Source organism: Pygocentrus nattereri, chromosome 14 (assembly GCF_015220715.1).
Source record: "Pygocentrus nattereri isolate fPygNat1 chromosome 14, fPygNat1.pri, whole genome shotgun sequence".
Lineage (NCBI taxonomy): Eukaryota > Metazoa > Chordata > Actinopteri > Characiformes > Serrasalmidae > Pygocentrus > Pygocentrus nattereri.
The window spans coordinates 5091448-5110000 of NC_051224.1; the positions used below are offsets into that span (position 1 = coordinate 5091448).

An 18553-nucleotide genomic window follows, 5' to 3' on the forward strand; every position below is an offset into this window, starting at 1 on the left:
GGTTTTTGTGTGTATAAAAACACAACAGGTCAAAACAAAAGAGGCGCAAAGCCAGAGCACCAATGATAGAACTAACCTAACCTGTAAATAGACCACAGTATAGAAATATGTCCACATATGCAGTCGTGACTGGCAGGTTTCTTTTTTTCTGAATTTCTACAAACACCATTTTATTTTATAGTAAATTAGTTTGGGCTGGTTTATGTTTATGAACAGAGGCCTACAGATCAACATAGTAAAGGAGCTCATCTGTGATCCTGAGTTTAAAGCCAGTTTTTATTCAACTTAAACTTGGAACTAAGTTGTAAATAAATCTGAAACTGAAACTTTGCCTGTGTGTAAAAAGTGATTTCAGAGCCACTCGGTTCTCCCTGATGGAAACTGTTTACCTTCAGTGTTTTGTGCTTCTGATCATTTTAATAGACGTCAGCGTCACTAATTAATGACGTTCTATTAAAAGACTGGTTTACCAAGAGAGACGCTGGAGGACTTTCACCTGAAATGAGTTCATGAAGCCAGTCTGGTTATAAAAATGATAACAGGACCAGATCAGAGCCAGAATTACTCTTTTAGTACTTTTACTTTATACTTAAGTACATTTGAAGGTAAATACTTTAGTACTTTTACTCAAGTGGAGGTCTAGAGGGAGGAACTTCTACTTTTACTGGAGTAATATTTTACCCTGGGTGTCTCTACTGTAACTCAACTACATGGTTTGTGTACTTCGTCCACCTCTGCTAAACAGGGACTAACCCACATTTGATTTCTGCTTCATTTTTGTTCAAAACACCCTAAAATAGGTGATGTATGGCAGCAGATGTATTTTTTTGTTCACGCATGAATCACACGAACAGGTTAGAAACCAGGCTACGTGCCGATTGTTGCTTGAAAGCCGTGAGTAGCTTCTCTGTGGCGCACCGCTGTGTCCGCCGGGTGGCAGTAGCGAGCCGCTCCACGCCACTGCGCGTTTCCCTCGCTCGCTGTTTTCTGTTTACTCGGTGTTGTTGTCCGGCCGCGGTCGACGCTTTCTGGGTTTCCTGCGCACACGGTGAGGCACTGAGTCAGGGCACATCCAGCTTAGCGACCCGCAGCGTGAGAGAGACACACTCGCGGAGCTGGGCGAGTTTAGCTGTTTGGCTAGCTCGCGGTAGCGAGGTCTGCAGAGCCTCCCGCTCAGCTGCCGTAACGTTAGCTTTAGCCTTAGCTTTACCCTTAGCCTTAGCTTTAGCGACTTACCAGCGCGTTACATGTTTATTCATCACGTAAAATACAGGACTGTATAATTTAGTAAACAACGTACGAATCACGCTTAGAGTTAGCTCGCATTTACATTTACGGCATTTGGCTGACGCTCTTATCCAGAGACTTACAGTTTGATCAGTTTACACAGGTAGGCCACGGTGGTGTTGGGAGTCTTGCCCAAGGACTCTTATTGATATAGTGTAGGGTGCTTATCCAGGCAGGGGACTGAACCCCAGTCTGTAGCGTAGAAGGCAGTCTACATTTACAGCATTTGGCTGACGCTCTTATCCAGAGCGACTTACAGTTTGATCAGTTTACACAGAAAGGTGAAGGTGGTGTTGGGAGTCTTGCCCAAGGACTCTTATTGATATAGTGTAGGGTGTTTACCCAGGCAGGGGATTAAACCCCAGTCTACAGCGTTGAAAGCAGAGGTGTTACCCACTACACTATACCAACCACTAGTCCCACTGCTTACAAACTAGTAGAATCTTTTCTCAATGTATTTATCTGGCTAACAGCTATCTTAGCAAGTAACTTAGGACAGTTGTAAAAGCAGCTTAACTGGTGAAGTTACGCTGCTCTTAATGGTATTTTTTTGTCCTCTGTAACTGTCGTGTAGTTAAGAGGTTATGATTTATAACACGTCTTTGTTAGCTAGACAGTAGACGTTGGTGTCTGATGTTAGAATACATGGTCATTAGCTCAGTTGGCCTTTTGTGAATGTTGTATGTTTTGTGTATTTCTCTCTTCAGACTCATTTGGTTGACATGGCTCGTAGAAAGTCGAAGCGAAAGCCTCCTCCTAAGAAGAAAATGACTGGGAACCTGGACACTCAGTTCACCTGCCCTTTCTGTAACCACGAAAAGTCCTGCGATGTCAAAATGTAAGAACAGAGCTGCACCTATTCACTGATAGCAAGCCAGCTAGCTAGCTTAATTCTCTTCCTTGTTTTTAACGAGGTCGGTCACCATGGAAAACTGGAGATTGTTGTCGTGTACGTCTGTAAGTCGAGGTGGACAGTGCACAAAAAATGTAACCTGATGGACGTTTTCATATGCAGAGGAACTCGTGCCAGGTTGAAAAACAATCAGTGTGTTGGAAAAACGTGGAAGGCAGTGTACACGTGGCATAACTTTCCATAGTGACATGTGGAAAAATGGAAAACAAATCCTCTAGTTCAAGAGTGTCCAGTCTTATCCAGAAAGGGCCAGCATGGCTGCACGTTTTCATTCCTAACAAGCGGGAGCACACCTGACTCCACAAAACCTGCAGCCACATCGGCCCTTTCAGGATAAGGTTGTACATCTGTGCTTGATTGCATTGTTTACACATCGTATTGACCCCTTTGCTGATAAACAGTGCACAAAGGTGTGCATTTTAAAGATGGCACTATGGAAAAGTATTGTCATGTGTGCATTACAATTCACGATTTTCCCACTGTGGTGATCACTTGTTAATCTGGTGCGAATTCCCGTCTGTATTTTCTCATCCGTAGTACATGAGATTTAATTAGTTGAAACCAGCATATTGCTGTTTTTGGGAGAAAACCTTGTGTCTACAAAATGGTAATTTTACAGCGGAAGGGAGAAAACTACTTTACTTATAATGTAAGTCAGTGGAACCAGACATTTTCCCCAACTACTTTTTGGCTCTTTCTTTTGGTCTGTTCATCATTGAGTTTACGCACCATGTAAAGAGCAGCATGTATTTTCAAATTGTCAAAAAATGAAAAACGAGGTTTTCTTCCATCAGCAGTGACAAAGAACCTGTAATGCCACATCTAAAAACTGAATTTCATGTTTCATGTAGTGCACCCAGATTAAACTAATTATGCTTTCTTTGTAATGACATGCAGTTAGTGTTCTTAGAGTACTGACAGTATCCGTGATATGCTAAGGAAAGCATATTGTGTTGTAATGGCACAATTTATCACACTATTGATATATGGTGTCATATTGCCACCTGCACCACTAAGGCATTTCCATTGGTATTTTAATGCTTCAGTAATACGAAGTGTTAATATTAGCAATGCAGCTCAGGAATATGAGCCCAGACGTGCAGAAAATAAGAATTTCTAACAGGTTCTGCCTGGTTAGTCATATGTTGCATCGGATATTTGGCCAAACTGATCATTTCTGTGATTGAACGGAGGAACCAAACTCATAACCTCCAGTGAAAGTAACCCAAGCAGCTCTCCATAATACAGTAGTTGAATACATACTTCATATTTCCATCCACGACTAGCTAAATCTCTTACAGTTCAACGTGACCCCTTGCACTGATAGTATATGCTATAACTTTAAATAATTTAAAAGTTAAACACTTGGGTCTGGATGCCCGGACAAAAACCTGGTCTTGGACAAAATTTTATTACTAATTACATTCACTGTAAAGAATCCTGTCTAGTCTGAGCTTGGGCTTATTTTGGTTCTGGGGAAACTGGACTGGACACTGAAGCAACGTATTGTTTTTGTTCACTTTTAGGGAGAGAAGTCGAAACACGGGAATAATATCTTGTTCTGTCTGCTTGGAGGAGTTCCAGACACCCATTACCTGTATCCTCTTTATCAACGTGAAATTATTTTGTTCATTGCATTTAGTTCATGCTGTAACACGTTTTTGTCATTAATATTATCTGTTAGTGCTCTAATAATAAGCGTGAATGAGCAACGTTTTTCCCTTGACCTCTGCTCTAGATCTCTCGGAGCCAGTGGATGTGTACAGTGATTGGATAGATGCTTGTGAAGCAGCAAATCAGTAGCTCGTCTTATGGGGTCGGCAGTTATAGAAGACGTGTGGTCCCAATGCCTGAGGTGCATCTTTTTGTCCTGGAATCACCTAATATCAACATCCTGGATCTCACTTAGTCACATATGGGGAAAATAGAAGTATGGGACATCATCTAGACCATGTTGTGAAATGCGAAACCACATAGTTTTCTTTTATTAAGTGTTACACAATTTGAATAAACAAATGTAGTGTTTCTTACTGAATCAAGATCCATTTGATGGTTGGTAACCACGATGTACACGTAACGCTTTCTTTTCAGAACTTGTCAACTTTTAGTTTGTCTTCATTTTGCTTATTGATTTAGATATGATATGATTATTGATTGGGGCAGCCAGTGTCAATAAATTTGTCTGCATATTGTTTCATGTTGGGAACTCTGTTTTTATGTTTTGATTTCAGTTTCACGTCAGGTTTTACATGTCTGTGTCATGTAGTGACTGTCAACTAAGACTTCTTTTGAATTGTCACTCATTGACCATTTTATTAGGTCCATTTACCATATAGATGCATTCTGCCTATCTACAATTACAGAACGTAGTCCATCTGTTTCTGCCCTTACACCTCTTTCAGGTCAGGACCACCTCTGAACAGGTACAGGTGGATCAGACTCAGCAGTGCTGCTAACATACACACACTTGTCAACACTTACTGTCCAGTCTGTTAGACACACCTACCTTGTTTGTACGTCTTGTAGATATGAAGTCAGACGATAGCTCAACTGCTGTTGCACGGTTTGTGTTGCTCATGTCTTCAGTGGTCAGTTTCTGGCTGTGGGATGATTTTGTCTGTATTTTTGGTTGGTGGTCTATTCTCAGTGACCCTGAATTGTTTAAAAGCTCAAGTAACACTGCTCTATGTGTGATCCACTTATACTAACATGTCACTATTACGTCAGTCTCACTTAAGTGCTGAGAATGAACCACCATCTGAGTAGTGCTTGCACAGTGGGGGTCCTATTGACGAACATGGTAAAAAGGGGACAAAAATGATTTGCAGAGACACAAATGAACTGTAATCTGTAATTATCAACCTACAATGTTTGCCTTCGCTATATGATCAAAAGTATATGGACACCCCTCTTAATTATTTGGTTCAGATGGTTGACGCACATTGCTAATGGGTGTATGCAATCAAGGACATAGCCATGCAATCTCTATGGACAAACATTGGATTGTACTGATCAAACGGTCAAAGGATGCAACTTTACCACAAGTCAGTTTGTGAGGTTTTCGTCCTGGTCAGCTGACAGTAATATTAAAGTGCAAATATTTAGAAGCAGCAACAGTTCAGCCACAAAGCCATAGATGACACAAACTCACAAAGTAGGGCCGGTGAGTACTAAAGCAAGTACTGTGAGGGGGGGAAAAAAGCCTGTTCTTTGTTGCATAGTTCACTACAGAGTTCCAGACTGCCACTGAAAGCAAAGTCAACACAAGAACTATGCCTCAGGACCTTCATGATATGGGTTTCCATGGCTGAGCAGCTGCTCACAAGTCTAAGACAGACGTGCCAAGTGTTGGCTGGACTGTTGTAAAACACACTGCCATTAGACAAAGGCATTGAAAATGTTCTCTGAATGAATCGCGCTTCACTATCTGGCATTCTGATGGACAAAAATGGGATTGGCCGATGCCTTGAGAATGCGACCTTACTGGAATGTGTAGTGCCAACCAAGTTTGGTGGAGGAGGGATAATGGCCTGGGGCTGTTTTTCAGGCTTTGGGCCCTTTAGTCCCAGTGAAGTGTAATATTAATGCTACAGCATACAAAGTTATATGCTTCCAACTTTGTGGCATCAACACCCTTTACCTGTTCCAGCATGACTGCTCATGTGCACAAAGCAAGGTCAATAGAGACATTGTTAACAAGTTTGGAGTGTAGTTACTCCAGTGGCCTACACAGAGTTTTGACCTCAACCTCACTGATAACTCACAAGTTCTCACAGACACACTCCCAAAATATTGTATAAAAGCCTTCAAAGAAGAATGGAGGCTGTTATAGCTGAAAAGAGGGGGGCAACTGTATTATTGTGCGTGGTCTTGTTCAACAAGCTCATATAGATGTGATGGTTGTGTCCACATACTTGTGGCCATATGGTGACATGGTAAGTGGACTAATTATAAGCCATATGTAAATGTGACGTGTATTTCTCAAACACACCAGAACTAAAAAAAAGTCATTGTTTTAAAAATAGTGTAGTTTAATGATCTTTCACTTGCTCAGCCATTGATGGTAAGCCACATAAATAATCAGTAATCAAATAATATCCTGCTGATGCCTGGAGTCAAGAGAAACAGTAGCTCAGCATTTAGATCCCTTTATGTAACATTCAGTCTTCATTGGTATGAAGTCTCTTTTATTAGTTGCATGGTTCAAATGCTTGCTTACGTTTGACACAGAAAAGTGTGTGGCTGCATTTTATGAGGTGCAATGCCTTCTCTCTTAATAATGCATTGGTATACACGTACTTTGGCGTCATATTTTATTGTCTTCAGTAAGTCGCTGTGCCAGCTATGCCATAGAAAGGGAAGTATGTAATAAAGCTCACATAAATCTAGTTTTACAGACAGGTTCAGATTACAACCATAACAGTTTTCTCTTGTCAGACTGCAAATTTGCCACTAGATGGCTCTCTAGAACAGACCTACGGACCTCATAATTGGTGATGCAACACTCACTTAAAACACTTGTCTGAATGGGCCCTAGTGTTCATACTCATCTACGCCCTGGCTCTTGTAGAATGAAGGACATAGAGGGCCCACATCTAGGGTGGTACCACAGATAAAGTGGTCTATGCTGGCTTTGAGTGTATCAGGCATTTTAAATTCAATCATGTCACTGTTATTGCAGGAGCAGAGGCAATCAAAGTAGCTTATAAGGTCCTTCCTTGCTGTAATGTTAAAATCAAGTTTCATTTAGCCTAAACTTGGAATGCCTGACAATCAATATGCCAAGACATGTTTGGTGATTAACATTTGCTTCTTTAGACTTGTTTGGACTGTGTGCAATCTTGAAAATTTCAATTCTTTTGAAAGCAGTTTCAAAACAATCTCACATCCTTACATTATCACGTACTGGATTCAGCTTGCTCCAATCGGAATGATCTGAGGCATGCCAATTCCGCAAACAATACTTGATGAAGCACTGAAATTAACATGAAATTAAAGCTTTGAATGAGATTTTTGCATTTTTTTCACTATCACTTGTGAAAGTGTTTTTGACTACTTGAGAGATTCATTGGTTTGGTATTCCTGCTCTTTTTCACTCCTACCGAGGTTTCACATTTTGTGTTTTGTGGTAAATCACGTGTGATACCACAGCTCAGCAGCTGCACACAAGCCTAACATCACTATGTGCAATGCCAAGCATTGGCTGGAGCTGTATACAGCACACCGTCATCAGACTCTGGAACAGTGGAAACATATTTTCTGGGTGTATTTAACTATTTGGCATTCTGATGGATCAATCTGGGATTGACAGATGCCAGGACAGCACTATCTACCGGAAAGCACTGTGCCAAAAAAGGTTTGGTGCAGGCCTGATGCACTAGGTCAGACAGTGTTCAGGCTTTGGGCTTAACCCTTTAGTTCTAGTGAAGGGTAATGCTAATGCGACAGCGCACACAGACTTGTTTGCTTCCAAATATATAGCCTGTGTGATGTCAGATCATGTGTGAAACCTGGGTTTGAACCATCCAATCAGATCAAAGCAATTGATTTGTTTTACTTTGAACAATTCAAATGATTAGTTATGAGCATCACTGCTGAAAAGTCTTTTTGGGTGACATAGAAGCAAATTTCAGACACCAAACGTCTCGGCTGATCAAATATACTTGAGGAGAGGTGAAAACCGTAAATTTTATTTTTTTGGTGAACGATTCCCTCTGTGAAGTGGATTGCTCACAGTGTTTAATCATAGCCTTGATCTCACTGTTCTGAGTGCATGCGGTTATATTTGAACATCTAATCATTGCAATCTTTTGCCTCGTGCATTTTTAGACTGGGATGATCTATTTGAGCCAGAAAACAACATGTGAGGATGCTGTGAGGATTGGATTTCATAAGTGAGGCACCTGTAGTCAGCAGCTGCACACCTTGCTGATCTGCACCTGAACAATACATTTGCCTTCTTCCACTTCACCAAGAATTATTCTACTCTACAATTACCGCTCGTCTCCAATGAGCTCTTAAATTCGTTCTAATCTCATTCTCTGTAAACTACCTCAGGTGCTTCTTACTATACAAGTTCTAATCATATCAGAAACCTTTGACTACACAAGTTTAAACAGACTTGACTCCTTCAAATATATCTGCAACTTCTTTTAACTATAACCCATAACTTGGATATAGCTACCATATACGTTGATAATAAACTCACATAATCCACTTAAAATTTTCTTACCTTGTATGGTTAAGGCATGTTTCATATTACTAAGAACGAGGCAAAGAGAGTGACTGGAATGCGAATATGAAATTTTATGCACTTCCAAAAGCCATGCAATACTGCTGTAGTGTACATTCTTCTGGTCATATTCTGCACCTTTGGAGTTCAGCTTGATTTAAAGCCTCACGGCTAGATGATCTGATATGTGCTTAAGAGCAGTCTTTGGATGCTCTTTATGGAATGAAAGAGTAGTCTAACCAAATCAAAACGGCACGTTGGATTTTGTATGTCCAACTGGACTAACAATGCGTTTGCAGTGTCCTCTCAGGCAATGAGGCGTCTATCAATAAGGCAGATGCGGTTGTTAGTTAGATGTTAGTGAGTGTTCACTGCTTCTGAAGTCATATTGATGTGGTTGGTTAGTAGCACAGCAACTTCGTGGGACACTTTTTTCTAAAAAATATATCTATTTTTACTTTTCCTATTGACCAAACTTCACAGCCCAAGCTTTGTGATAATTTGCAGCATTAGTGGTTTTTGGGGCTACTACAATTTCCTCTTAAATTAAACTAAACCAAGCTACAAAGCATCATATAGAAGCAAATACAATTAGATTTTTTTTCCCCACTGTAATGTCTGGTAGGAAGCACAGTTTTCTTTCCTCTGCTGTAAACGGAATGTCATGCACATGAGGTGATAAAATGCTGCTACACTCGAAAAATAAAACTTACTATTCTGAGTGAGAAGCAGGAATAGCCAGTGGCAGAAAAATAAACAGCAAAATTCTTTGTAGATTTCTCAGAAGTGAGCAGACCTACTTTTCAGCTTTGGTTGATGGCTGTGACACCTGTTAACAGTTCTGGTTACGGGTTGACGTTTAAAATACAAGAAAACAGTGGAAGTTAAAAATGAAATGGGTGAACGTAAAAAAATAATAAAGGCAGTGTGCGGGGTAGCTGTCCACGCGGCTTAATCAGAATACTGGTATCCGTCAATCTCCCGCATGTCCTGGCCGTTGTCCATGTAGTCTTCAGGGTAGGTGCAGTACTTTCTGTCATAGACTTGGCGCGGGAGGCCATAGACCGTCATGCCGGACTGAGACGCCACCTTGTTGGTGCCCATCTGGAGCGAAATGATGGATGTATCACAGCTCTCCATGTCCAGCTTCTTATTGAAGATTTGGCGCTTGGTGCCCGGCGCTGCCATCCCAGACTGAAGAGCAAGGTGAACAGTTATTGAACAACATGTAAAGTTTCCCAGATTACTCTAAATATTTTCGTATGGTTTATGGATGTTGATCTTAATATTCAGACTGACACTACAAATCTTACCGAACCAGATCTTTATTTTCTAAATTAGAATCTGACCCAATCTGATGCCAAAAAGCTGATTCATGCATTCATCTCCAGCAGGAAAGCAATTTTAACACTGTCTTTGCTGAACACCCTTAAAAGACAATATTAATGCTTTGCCCACTGGAGCAAGAAAAACATCCATAATACTCTTATTCTTACTTCATGCCATTTGTCTCCCAGCCAAATTCGAACTGATTTTAAGGTACTTTGACAGGTTTACAAGGCTTGGTTCTTAATACATGTCAAACACTGTGTATATTTGGTTATTATATATATATATATATAAAACACAAACACACACATGCCACTTTATTAGGTACACCTTGCTAGTAAAAGGTTGGACTGCATTTTGCCTTCAGAACTGCCTTAATTATTCATGGCAAACTTTCAACAAGGTGTTGGAAACGTTCCTCAGAGATTTTGGTTGGTTATTTGAGTTACTGTTGCCTTTCTATCATCTGGAACCAGTCTGCCCATTCTTGTCTGACCTGTCACATCCACAAGGCATTTTCGTCCACACAACTGACCGCTCACAGGATATTTCCTCTTTTTCGGACTGTTCTCTGTAAACCCTAGAGATGGTTGTGCGTGAAAATCCCAGTAGATCAGCAGTTTCTGAAATACTCAGACCAGCCCGTCTGGCACCAACAACCACGCCATGTTCAAAGTCACTTAAATCCCCTTTCTTCCCCGTTCTGATGCTCGGTCTGCACTTCAGCAGGTTGTCTTGACCACCTCTACATGCCTAAATGCACTGAGTTGCGGCCGTGTGATTGGCTGATTAGCTATTTGTGTTAACAAGCAACTGAACCGGTGAGTGTATATTATCAATTATTATTAGTAACTTATTGTCAGTGGGTTTGTTGGGATAGGGCACTATAAAATAAATAAAATAAAGTGGCTTGTGAGTGTATATATACACATACATGCAGTATCACACAAAAGTAACTTAGTCAGTGTGCAGCTTGTATAGCAGTACAGATTTATTGTCCTTTGAAAAGAACAACACAGCCATTAATGTCTAAATAGCTGGCAACACAAGTGAGTCCACCTCACAGTGAACATTGTGCCCAAATTGTGCCCAATTGTGTCGTTTTCCCTTCCTGGTGTCATGTGACTCATTAGAGTCACAAGGTTCCAGGTGTGAATGGGGAGCAGGGCTGTTAAATTTGGTGTTTTGGGTGCACAGTGGCCAAGGTTATACAGCGGTTTTCCAGGACAAGTTCCACTCGAAACAGGCCTCGCCAGGGTCGACCAAAGAAGTCCACATGTTTAGCGTCATATCCAGATGCTGGCTTCAAAAAATAGACGCATGAGTGCTGCCAGCATTGCTGCAGAGGTTGAAGTAGAGGGAGGTCAGCCTGTCAGTGCTCAGACCATATGCCGCACTATGCATCAACTTGGTCTGCATGGCCGCCATCCCAGAAGGAAGCCTCTTCTGAAGCTGACACACAAGAAAGCCCGGAAACAGTTTGCAGAAGGCAGGCAGTCTAAGAACATGGATTACTGGAACCATGTCCTGTGGTCTGATGAGACGAAGATAAAATTGTTTGGCTCAGATGGTGTCCAGCATGTGTGGTGACACCTTGGTGAGGAGTACCAAGACAACTGTCTCTTACCTACAATCAAGCATGCTGGTCTGGAGCTGCCAGCACTAGGGAGCTGCAGTTCATTGAGGGAAACATGAATTCCAACATGTACTGTGACATTCTGAAGCAGAGCATGATCCCCTCCCTTCGGAAACTGCACTGCATGGCAGTTTTCCAACACAATAACGACTCCAAACACACCTCCAAGGTGACAACTGCCTTGCTGAAGGTAAAGGTGATGGACTGGCCAAGTATGCCTCCAGACCTAAACCCAATTGAGCACCTGTGGGGCCTCCTCAAGCAGAAGGAGTTGTCTAACATCCACCAGCTCCGTGATGTCATCATTTAGGAGTGGAAGAGGATTCCAGTAGCAGCCTGTGCCGCTCTGGTGAATTCCATGTCCAAGAGGGTTCAGAGAGTGCTAGATAATAATGGTGGTCACACAAAATATTGACACTTTGAGCACAATTTGGACCTGTTCACTGTGAGGTGGACTCACTTGTGTTGCCAGCTGTTCAGACATTAATGACTGTGTCTTGAGTTCTTTTCTAAGGACAGTAAATTTATACTGCTATGCAAGCTGCACACTGACTACTTTAAGTTATATCCAAGTTTCATTTCCATAGTGTTTTGTGAGATTGTGTGTGTGTGTGTGTGTGTGTGTGTGTGTGTGTGTGTGTGTGTGTGTATTTTCTCTGTTTACCACATATAAACCAAACACAACGGGAAAGACTGTATAAGCACCTGACTGGCTCCTTTGTTGGTTCCCATCTGCAGGCTAATTGTTGACTGGTCCAGGGGATTCTCCATGCCAACTTTGGGGTCATAGAGGTGACGTCGTGTGCCGTATGATGTCATACCCTTTTGGCTGGCAAACTTATTAGTTCCCATCTAAGTGCCAAAATGAGAAAAGGAAAATCCTTCATAAATAACTGGAAAAGCCTCCCATGTACAGTTTGGCCTAATCTCTTACTTTTTTTTTTTTATTTGCAAAACTTGCTTTAAAAATTGTACACAGCAAAGACACACACACACACACACACACACACACACATAGGACAGACCCACACATGGGCTGACCTGCAGGCCGATAACATTGCGTCCCTCCTTCAGTTTCTCAGGGGCGAACCTGCGCTGCTGTTTCTCTGCATACTTCACCCCAACATCATACTTGGAGTGGAAGCCTTTGGATTTAGCCTGAATGTAGTAAAGGATAGAGATATGGGTAAGTGCACATTACATGGGAGACCGATGCAACAAGAGGATTTATCACAAAAGCTAACGCAGATTGCCTTCAGTGCTTTTAATTATACTAGATAAATGTTGGACCTTGTTGAAGCACATAACTGATATATTGATGGACTTAAGGTTCTTAAAAGAAAACCCCGTCTGACTAACTGCTATTAATCGCAAATTATTGTCTGTTAAATGGGCTGGTCATTACATCAGCTTGCATCAGTTACTAAACCTCTACCATGACTGTAAGCTTTATTAACCATGCACTCCACTGCAGGAGTCCATTATTATTAGCATAAAAATGAATAAGAAACACATGAACCTAATTGAGTTTTTGAATGTATTCCCAGCAAAATGACAAAATGTCTTTTTATTTGGAGTTTTCATTATTTTATCTAATTTATGTGAAAGTTGCCAATGACTCGCTAACAAAAAGCACTTTACAAAAAGATAAAAAGCATCCAAAACTGCCAAAAAGGCCTTCAGCTCAGTCACTTCTTGAAGCTCTGGATTTGTTTTGGTCTGGTATAAGCTGATGGTCAGGAGGAGTTTGTTATACACTGGAGTTCTCCACAGCCCCCCTATGGAACCAATGCCGTTCATTCTTTAATTTATTCCTACAGCCAGGCCTGCATATTGAGTGAGTGGATTTTCTGATTCGGCTCATCTGGTTTTCGAGACTCCAATACAAATGTTTCTGATTAGCAGAGTGTGGAAGTCCATATGTTTGATGGCTCTCAGGAAATACATGTGCATGCAGATGCACCCTGCATGGAGCTGTACTTAGCTAGGCATGCATTTCACTTACCATCCCAGCCAGCGCAATCAGAGTGCTCTGAACCTGAGTGTGGTTGACATTCTCAAACAGGTCATTGGCCTCGAAGATGTCATGTGGCTTCAGGCCGTACTCCTGGATTGCTCGGACAAAATTGCCAATGTTTTCCAGCTGCGAAAAGAGGAGCAAACTGTGTTGTGGTTGATGATTTAGGTAACAGAAATACAGCCATCTATAAACATGGGTGTATTGCATTCAATTACAGGAGGAGATCTGTGCCACAACACATTTTATTCAAATCTGGAAGTAATGACCAGTGTCCCTTACACTTTATGGACAAAACACCACATGTTATAGTCAGGGCTGAAAACAGGACTACTGCACTACTGGTCGAAAGTTTGACATTTTTTTTCATAATTGATCATATTTACATAATGTTCTTTTTCAAACCTTTAAAACAGCCACACCTTGCCTTTGAACACAAATTCAGTCCAGGCTTTCATAGAAAACAAATCTTCCCAGACTTCATTTCCCAGACTTTGCATGATCATTTCATTGGAATTTATGAGATTTTCCAAAAAGTGTTCACAAATCTTCAGTACAACTCGTTTATGACCATCTGCTAATGTAGAAACCATATAGGCAAGTTTAGACAAGTTCGTTTAATTTTAATACTGGTATCATAAGAGCAGGTGTACTCAAAGTTTTGACCAGCAACGTACATGTACCCCATATGTGCATACGGTCAAAGCAAACATGAAAACTCCCAGCGTTATCTGGTGACGCAGTAGCCACATACCATCTTCATGAGAAAAAGAATAGATCTGATCGCCCTTGCTCAAACGACAGCTCAGCTGTAGCGGAGAAGTGATGTATTAAACATATAGAAATGTTTCTTCCTTTCTAGGGTGGGTCGAGGAGAGAGAGCCGTGCGGCCACACGATGAGATCAGCGCAGTTGAGTGGTGGAGCACTATGGAATGTAAACAGCAACCTTCACATCGCTCAAGGCTAACTAAACGAACTGCTACTGAACTGGCAGGTTGTGTATTGGACTGCACTGACATGGAGATGAATTGAAAGCAGGACAGTTATTCTACTACGTTTCTGTCAAATAATAGCAGTAGCAGGTTGTAGAGTTTATGGTAATACCGAATAGTATGCCAGCTTAGCTTTAAAGCTCCAATCAGCTTGTCTTTCAGAGCTAAATTACATGCAAACTCACCATCAGCCAACTTAATCTAGAACTGCGTGTTTTGAGAGAAAAATGCTGACATAAAAGCATCGTTTCTGTTAACAGTGCATTAAAGTTCCAAAAGACCTGCTGTGCTTGAAGTAACTAATAAAAACACTTATTATATGTGATGTATTACCTATCATATCTGTCAAATAAGTAATGTTTCAAACATTATTAAACCCTGAAGAACATCTATCATTTTCTGTCTGTCGATCAGACACATTTTGCATGAAGGAAAAAGTCTGAAGGAAATGTTGTTAGTTTCTTCTGAGAAAATACAGTCAACAGCTCATAAAATAGAATTTTTTTGTGGTGAACGTAAAAAATTTGTGGATGTAAGAAATTAATTGTCAACTGACTGAAAGATACAATTTCAAAGATGAAATGCTGCACATGACATAAAACGTTCTCCAATAAATTAACCTGTTAATGATATTTATAAACCTCAAACTAATCAATTTAAAGTGAAATATTATTTTGAGTTTTGTATTTATAGTCAGGTAGTGTAGTATAATTCCGCCCAATGACTGCTGCGATAGGCTCCAGCACCCCCCCGTGACCCTGAGGGAGAAGCGGCTTAGAAAACGTGTGTGTGTGTATTTATAGTCAAGTAATATTCTGTCTCAGCCGACATTCTGTAAGCTGTCATTTATTGAGTTCACTTAATGTTGATGGCTGAATAGTCTTGACTTAATTTATAAGGCTGCTGTAAGTCTACAGTAGTAAATGCTGTTCTTACGTAATTTAATTGTGTAGCTGTGTTTTTATTAGCTCAGTATGGTTTCAGTGGGGGGGGGCATCCTCAGATGCAGGTTTGACCCAGATATGCATGTGTTACAGCACTTTACGACACTTAAATCTTGCAAGTTGGCTTACTGCTGGGTTTTATACTGCATTACGGACAGGGGGAGACTAACAGCTGCACTAGAGCAGGGGCGTTCCAGAGTGCTTGGCGGCCGAGGAGGGCCGCAGAGTGACGCACACTTCTAGAGCATTCTGAGATTTTTAGGAAAGCATCTGCAGGGATGTATGCTGTTTTCAGAATAGTACTGTTCACCTGATGCCAATTCTGAGTGGAGTTGTTGATTTTTTTCACGGATCCGGGCTGGAGAGCATTGATGAGTCTGGACAAACAAGAATGAAGAACAAAAAATGATGTAATTTCCTGGACTAAAAAGCTTGTGCACAACACATGGCTATATGATTAGCCCAAAGACAACACTTTTAAAGGTTTAAAATCTCTGAATTCATCTAGAGCATTTCATGAAATGAAATTCATGAAATGCAATCATAAATGTTTAGATGTTTCCAACACAATGAACATGAGAAAGCTGTATAACATTAAGAATGAAATAAAATTATAAATATAATAAAAATAATATTCAGTATGCCTTGTATTTAAAAAGCAGTGATAAAATTTTAAGGCATATAACTTGATGAGAACCTACTATAAACAGACAATTACGACATATAAATCATTTAATAACATCTTGCTGCTATAAAAATAAGCATTGTGTAAAACCATTTAAAACATACCTGCTGGTGTCTAATTTAAAATAACTATTACTATTAATATGACATATGATTCCAAACTTTTTAACAGCTGTTTATGTGCTTGTTGAGAAGCTGTTTTTGGCAAATTCTGCCAAATTCTTATCAGAACTGTAACATTCAGTCATAAAACAAAATGCCATGATTATCTCTGAGAAGAACTGGGTTAATTCATCTGAAGCTGTTACTGACTCGCAGAGAATGACTCCGTCTTTAAGGCCCTCCATGAAGTTGTCTGGAACCTTGCGGCCCGTCACCTCCTGAATCCAAAGCCTGAGCTCCTCCTCCTTCTGAGGGTCATACTTCTGGGCCAGCTTGAGGTTAGATGGTAAACAGAGGTCATTTGAAAGCCATTAACACACCTACATCATATTTGTTACTCCTTCTCTACAAGGGAGTGGGCATGATCCATGGGGCATGGGGTCAAATCAAAATCTGCTCCTGTTAATTGAGGTATTTTCTCAGGATAAGATGAATTATATCAGGACAATGCAGTTAAATTTACCCTTTTAGTCACTCCCATAAAAACTTACACATTAGCATCATAGTAATTAACTATTAATTTATAATAGTTATGGAACAATAAAGCCCACATTTTAAAGAGCAAGAGAACTAGTGCATCATTATGATGACAAAGGTTTATACCTTATTTACAAACCTATTGTAAACATCTTTCAATTACAGTAAAGAGCACCAAAAGCTGAAAATGTGTTATATGGTAATCTCAAAGACGGCCATCATCACACTCAAAACCACCACAGCCTTTAAAAGACATAATGATGGCAAAAGACAATAAGTTTTATGGAACAAAGAAGCAAACTAACTTACCCTAGACCTAACCTTAACCATCACCCAGCTCAGAGCTTTTGTCCAATATTTAATTCGTCCAAATTTCTAAATGCTATTCATCTAGAAATGTAAACTATGCATCCACTTGCACAACGGCATTTAACCATAGTTTATAAACCAAAATATGATCAAAGCTCTCTGCTACTTTTTTACTAGCTCCATAAATGACATTCCTTTCCTTCTCTTTTTTGAAACAGCAGGCTTCTCGAAATAATGCCTATGAGACTGGCTGGGCGGCTGGAGTAATGAGGAATAGCAGAAGTAATATGAAAAAGGCCTGGGGACATTCCTGCATACAGAACTGTAATATTCACTTTACTTGTATTTTCTTGTGTCGACTCACAACAGCTGAAAGTTGGTGTATTGAAGGGGAACTGATCTAGACTCTCTTTCTTCCTTTCTGAAATGTTTGTGCTGCCTGACTCTGACAACACCAGGGAGAGAGTGAGAGAGAAGGAGGAAGAGAGAGAGAGAATGAAAGAGTGCCAACAATAACACTGATTTCAAAGCAGCAGGGGTTTGCTTGGCTTCCACTCCAGCACACCAAACTTGGGAGAAACAGCTCTCTGCCCTACTCTCTCGCTCTCTGTCTCTCTCTCTCTCTCTCTCTCTCTCTGTCTCTCTCTCTCATGTATACACACTCGTTCTCCATGTCACCCTCCAACAATTGTCCATCCATCATCTTACAGGTTTCCACTCATCTCTCTCTCTATCCTCCATCTCTATTCCCTTCTCTTTCTTTCTTTCTTTCTTTCTTTCTTTCTTTCTTTCTTTCTTTCTCTCTCTCTCTCTCTCTTTCTCTCTCTCCCCCTCCACCTCTCTCCAAGGCCTGTCCTTTTAAAGCGAAGCGGCTGCACATGCTAAGCACGTCCGATTAAAGGATGCCAAGACGGACAGCCGTCGTCTCCTGCCAAGGAATTTTGCTTGGGCCTCCATTTGTTGGGCTTTTTTCCCTCTCACTCTGGACATGAGGAATGCAATCAACACTGCCCATTCTCTCTCCTTTCTTTCTGTCTTTTTCTCTCTCTCTCTTGCTAAATAGTGTCTGGGTCTATACGGGTTATCTGAAGCAGGGATACAGTAACTAACTACTGGAGCAAAGTGCTTGGGCCCCTTTATGCTTGCACTACAAATACCTGTGAGCTATTCATTAGCTTAGCGTATCTACTCTCGCCCTTTGCAGTAGAGGATTATGAAGTGAGTAGGAAGAGCATTTAATCAGTGCTGACAAAGACGCTGGTGTGGCGGCCCGTGTCGAAACTGGTAGGTCTCAGAGTTTGGAAAGAATGAAAACACACAGCCTTGTTTCTGCAATTTGCTGAAAACTGGATTTCCAATTTAACTATACGGTGACGAGCACTCGTTTGAGTTTGGACCGAAGGTCTCCCCCAGTGGTAATTTATCTCTCCGCTCTATGGCTAGGATGTCCTGTGGTGCTCCTCCTCAAAGCCTGTTTACAATAAGCCACTTTCCCCAAGCTGCAGACACACAGAGAGCTCTCCTCTTCCTTATATGGGGACCAGTAAGCCACAAGGCTGTCACTCAGAT

General features: G+C 40.9%; 2 protein-coding genes across 2 annotated transcripts in view; one reads left to right on the forward strand and one right to left on the reverse strand.

Moving 5' to 3' along the window:
• Positions 1-904: 904 nt before the first annotated feature.
• Positions 905-4394, forward strand: elof1 (ELF1 homolog, elongation factor 1). Its single transcript, XM_017720220.2, has 4 exons — positions 905-1048; positions 1995-2125; positions 3727-3797; positions 3939-4394. Exons 2-4 carry the CDS (start codon positions 2010-2012, stop codon positions 4001-4003), a joined length of 252 nt encoding a protein of 83 aa, XP_017575709.1. The 5' UTR covers positions 905-1048; positions 1995-2009; the 3' UTR covers positions 4004-4394.
• Positions 4395-6210: 1816 nt separating this feature from the next.
• cnn1b (calponin 1, basic, smooth muscle, b) overlaps positions 6211-18553 on the reverse strand; it is a 16131-nt gene continuing 3788 nt past the window's right edge. Inside the window, exons 2-7 of the mRNA XM_017720219.2 lie at positions 16349-16470; positions 15663-15729; positions 13403-13540; positions 12439-12555; positions 12103-12249; positions 6211-9626 (exon numbers count right to left, since the gene is read on the reverse strand). Of these exons, the coding sequence (XP_017575708.1) occupies positions 9384-9626; positions 12103-12249; positions 12439-12555; positions 13403-13540; positions 15663-15729; positions 16349-16470 (834 nt within the window). The 3' untranslated portion in view covers positions 6211-9383. The remainder of the gene's footprint in view (positions 9627-12102; positions 12250-12438; positions 12556-13402; positions 13541-15662; positions 15730-16348; positions 16471-18553) is intronic.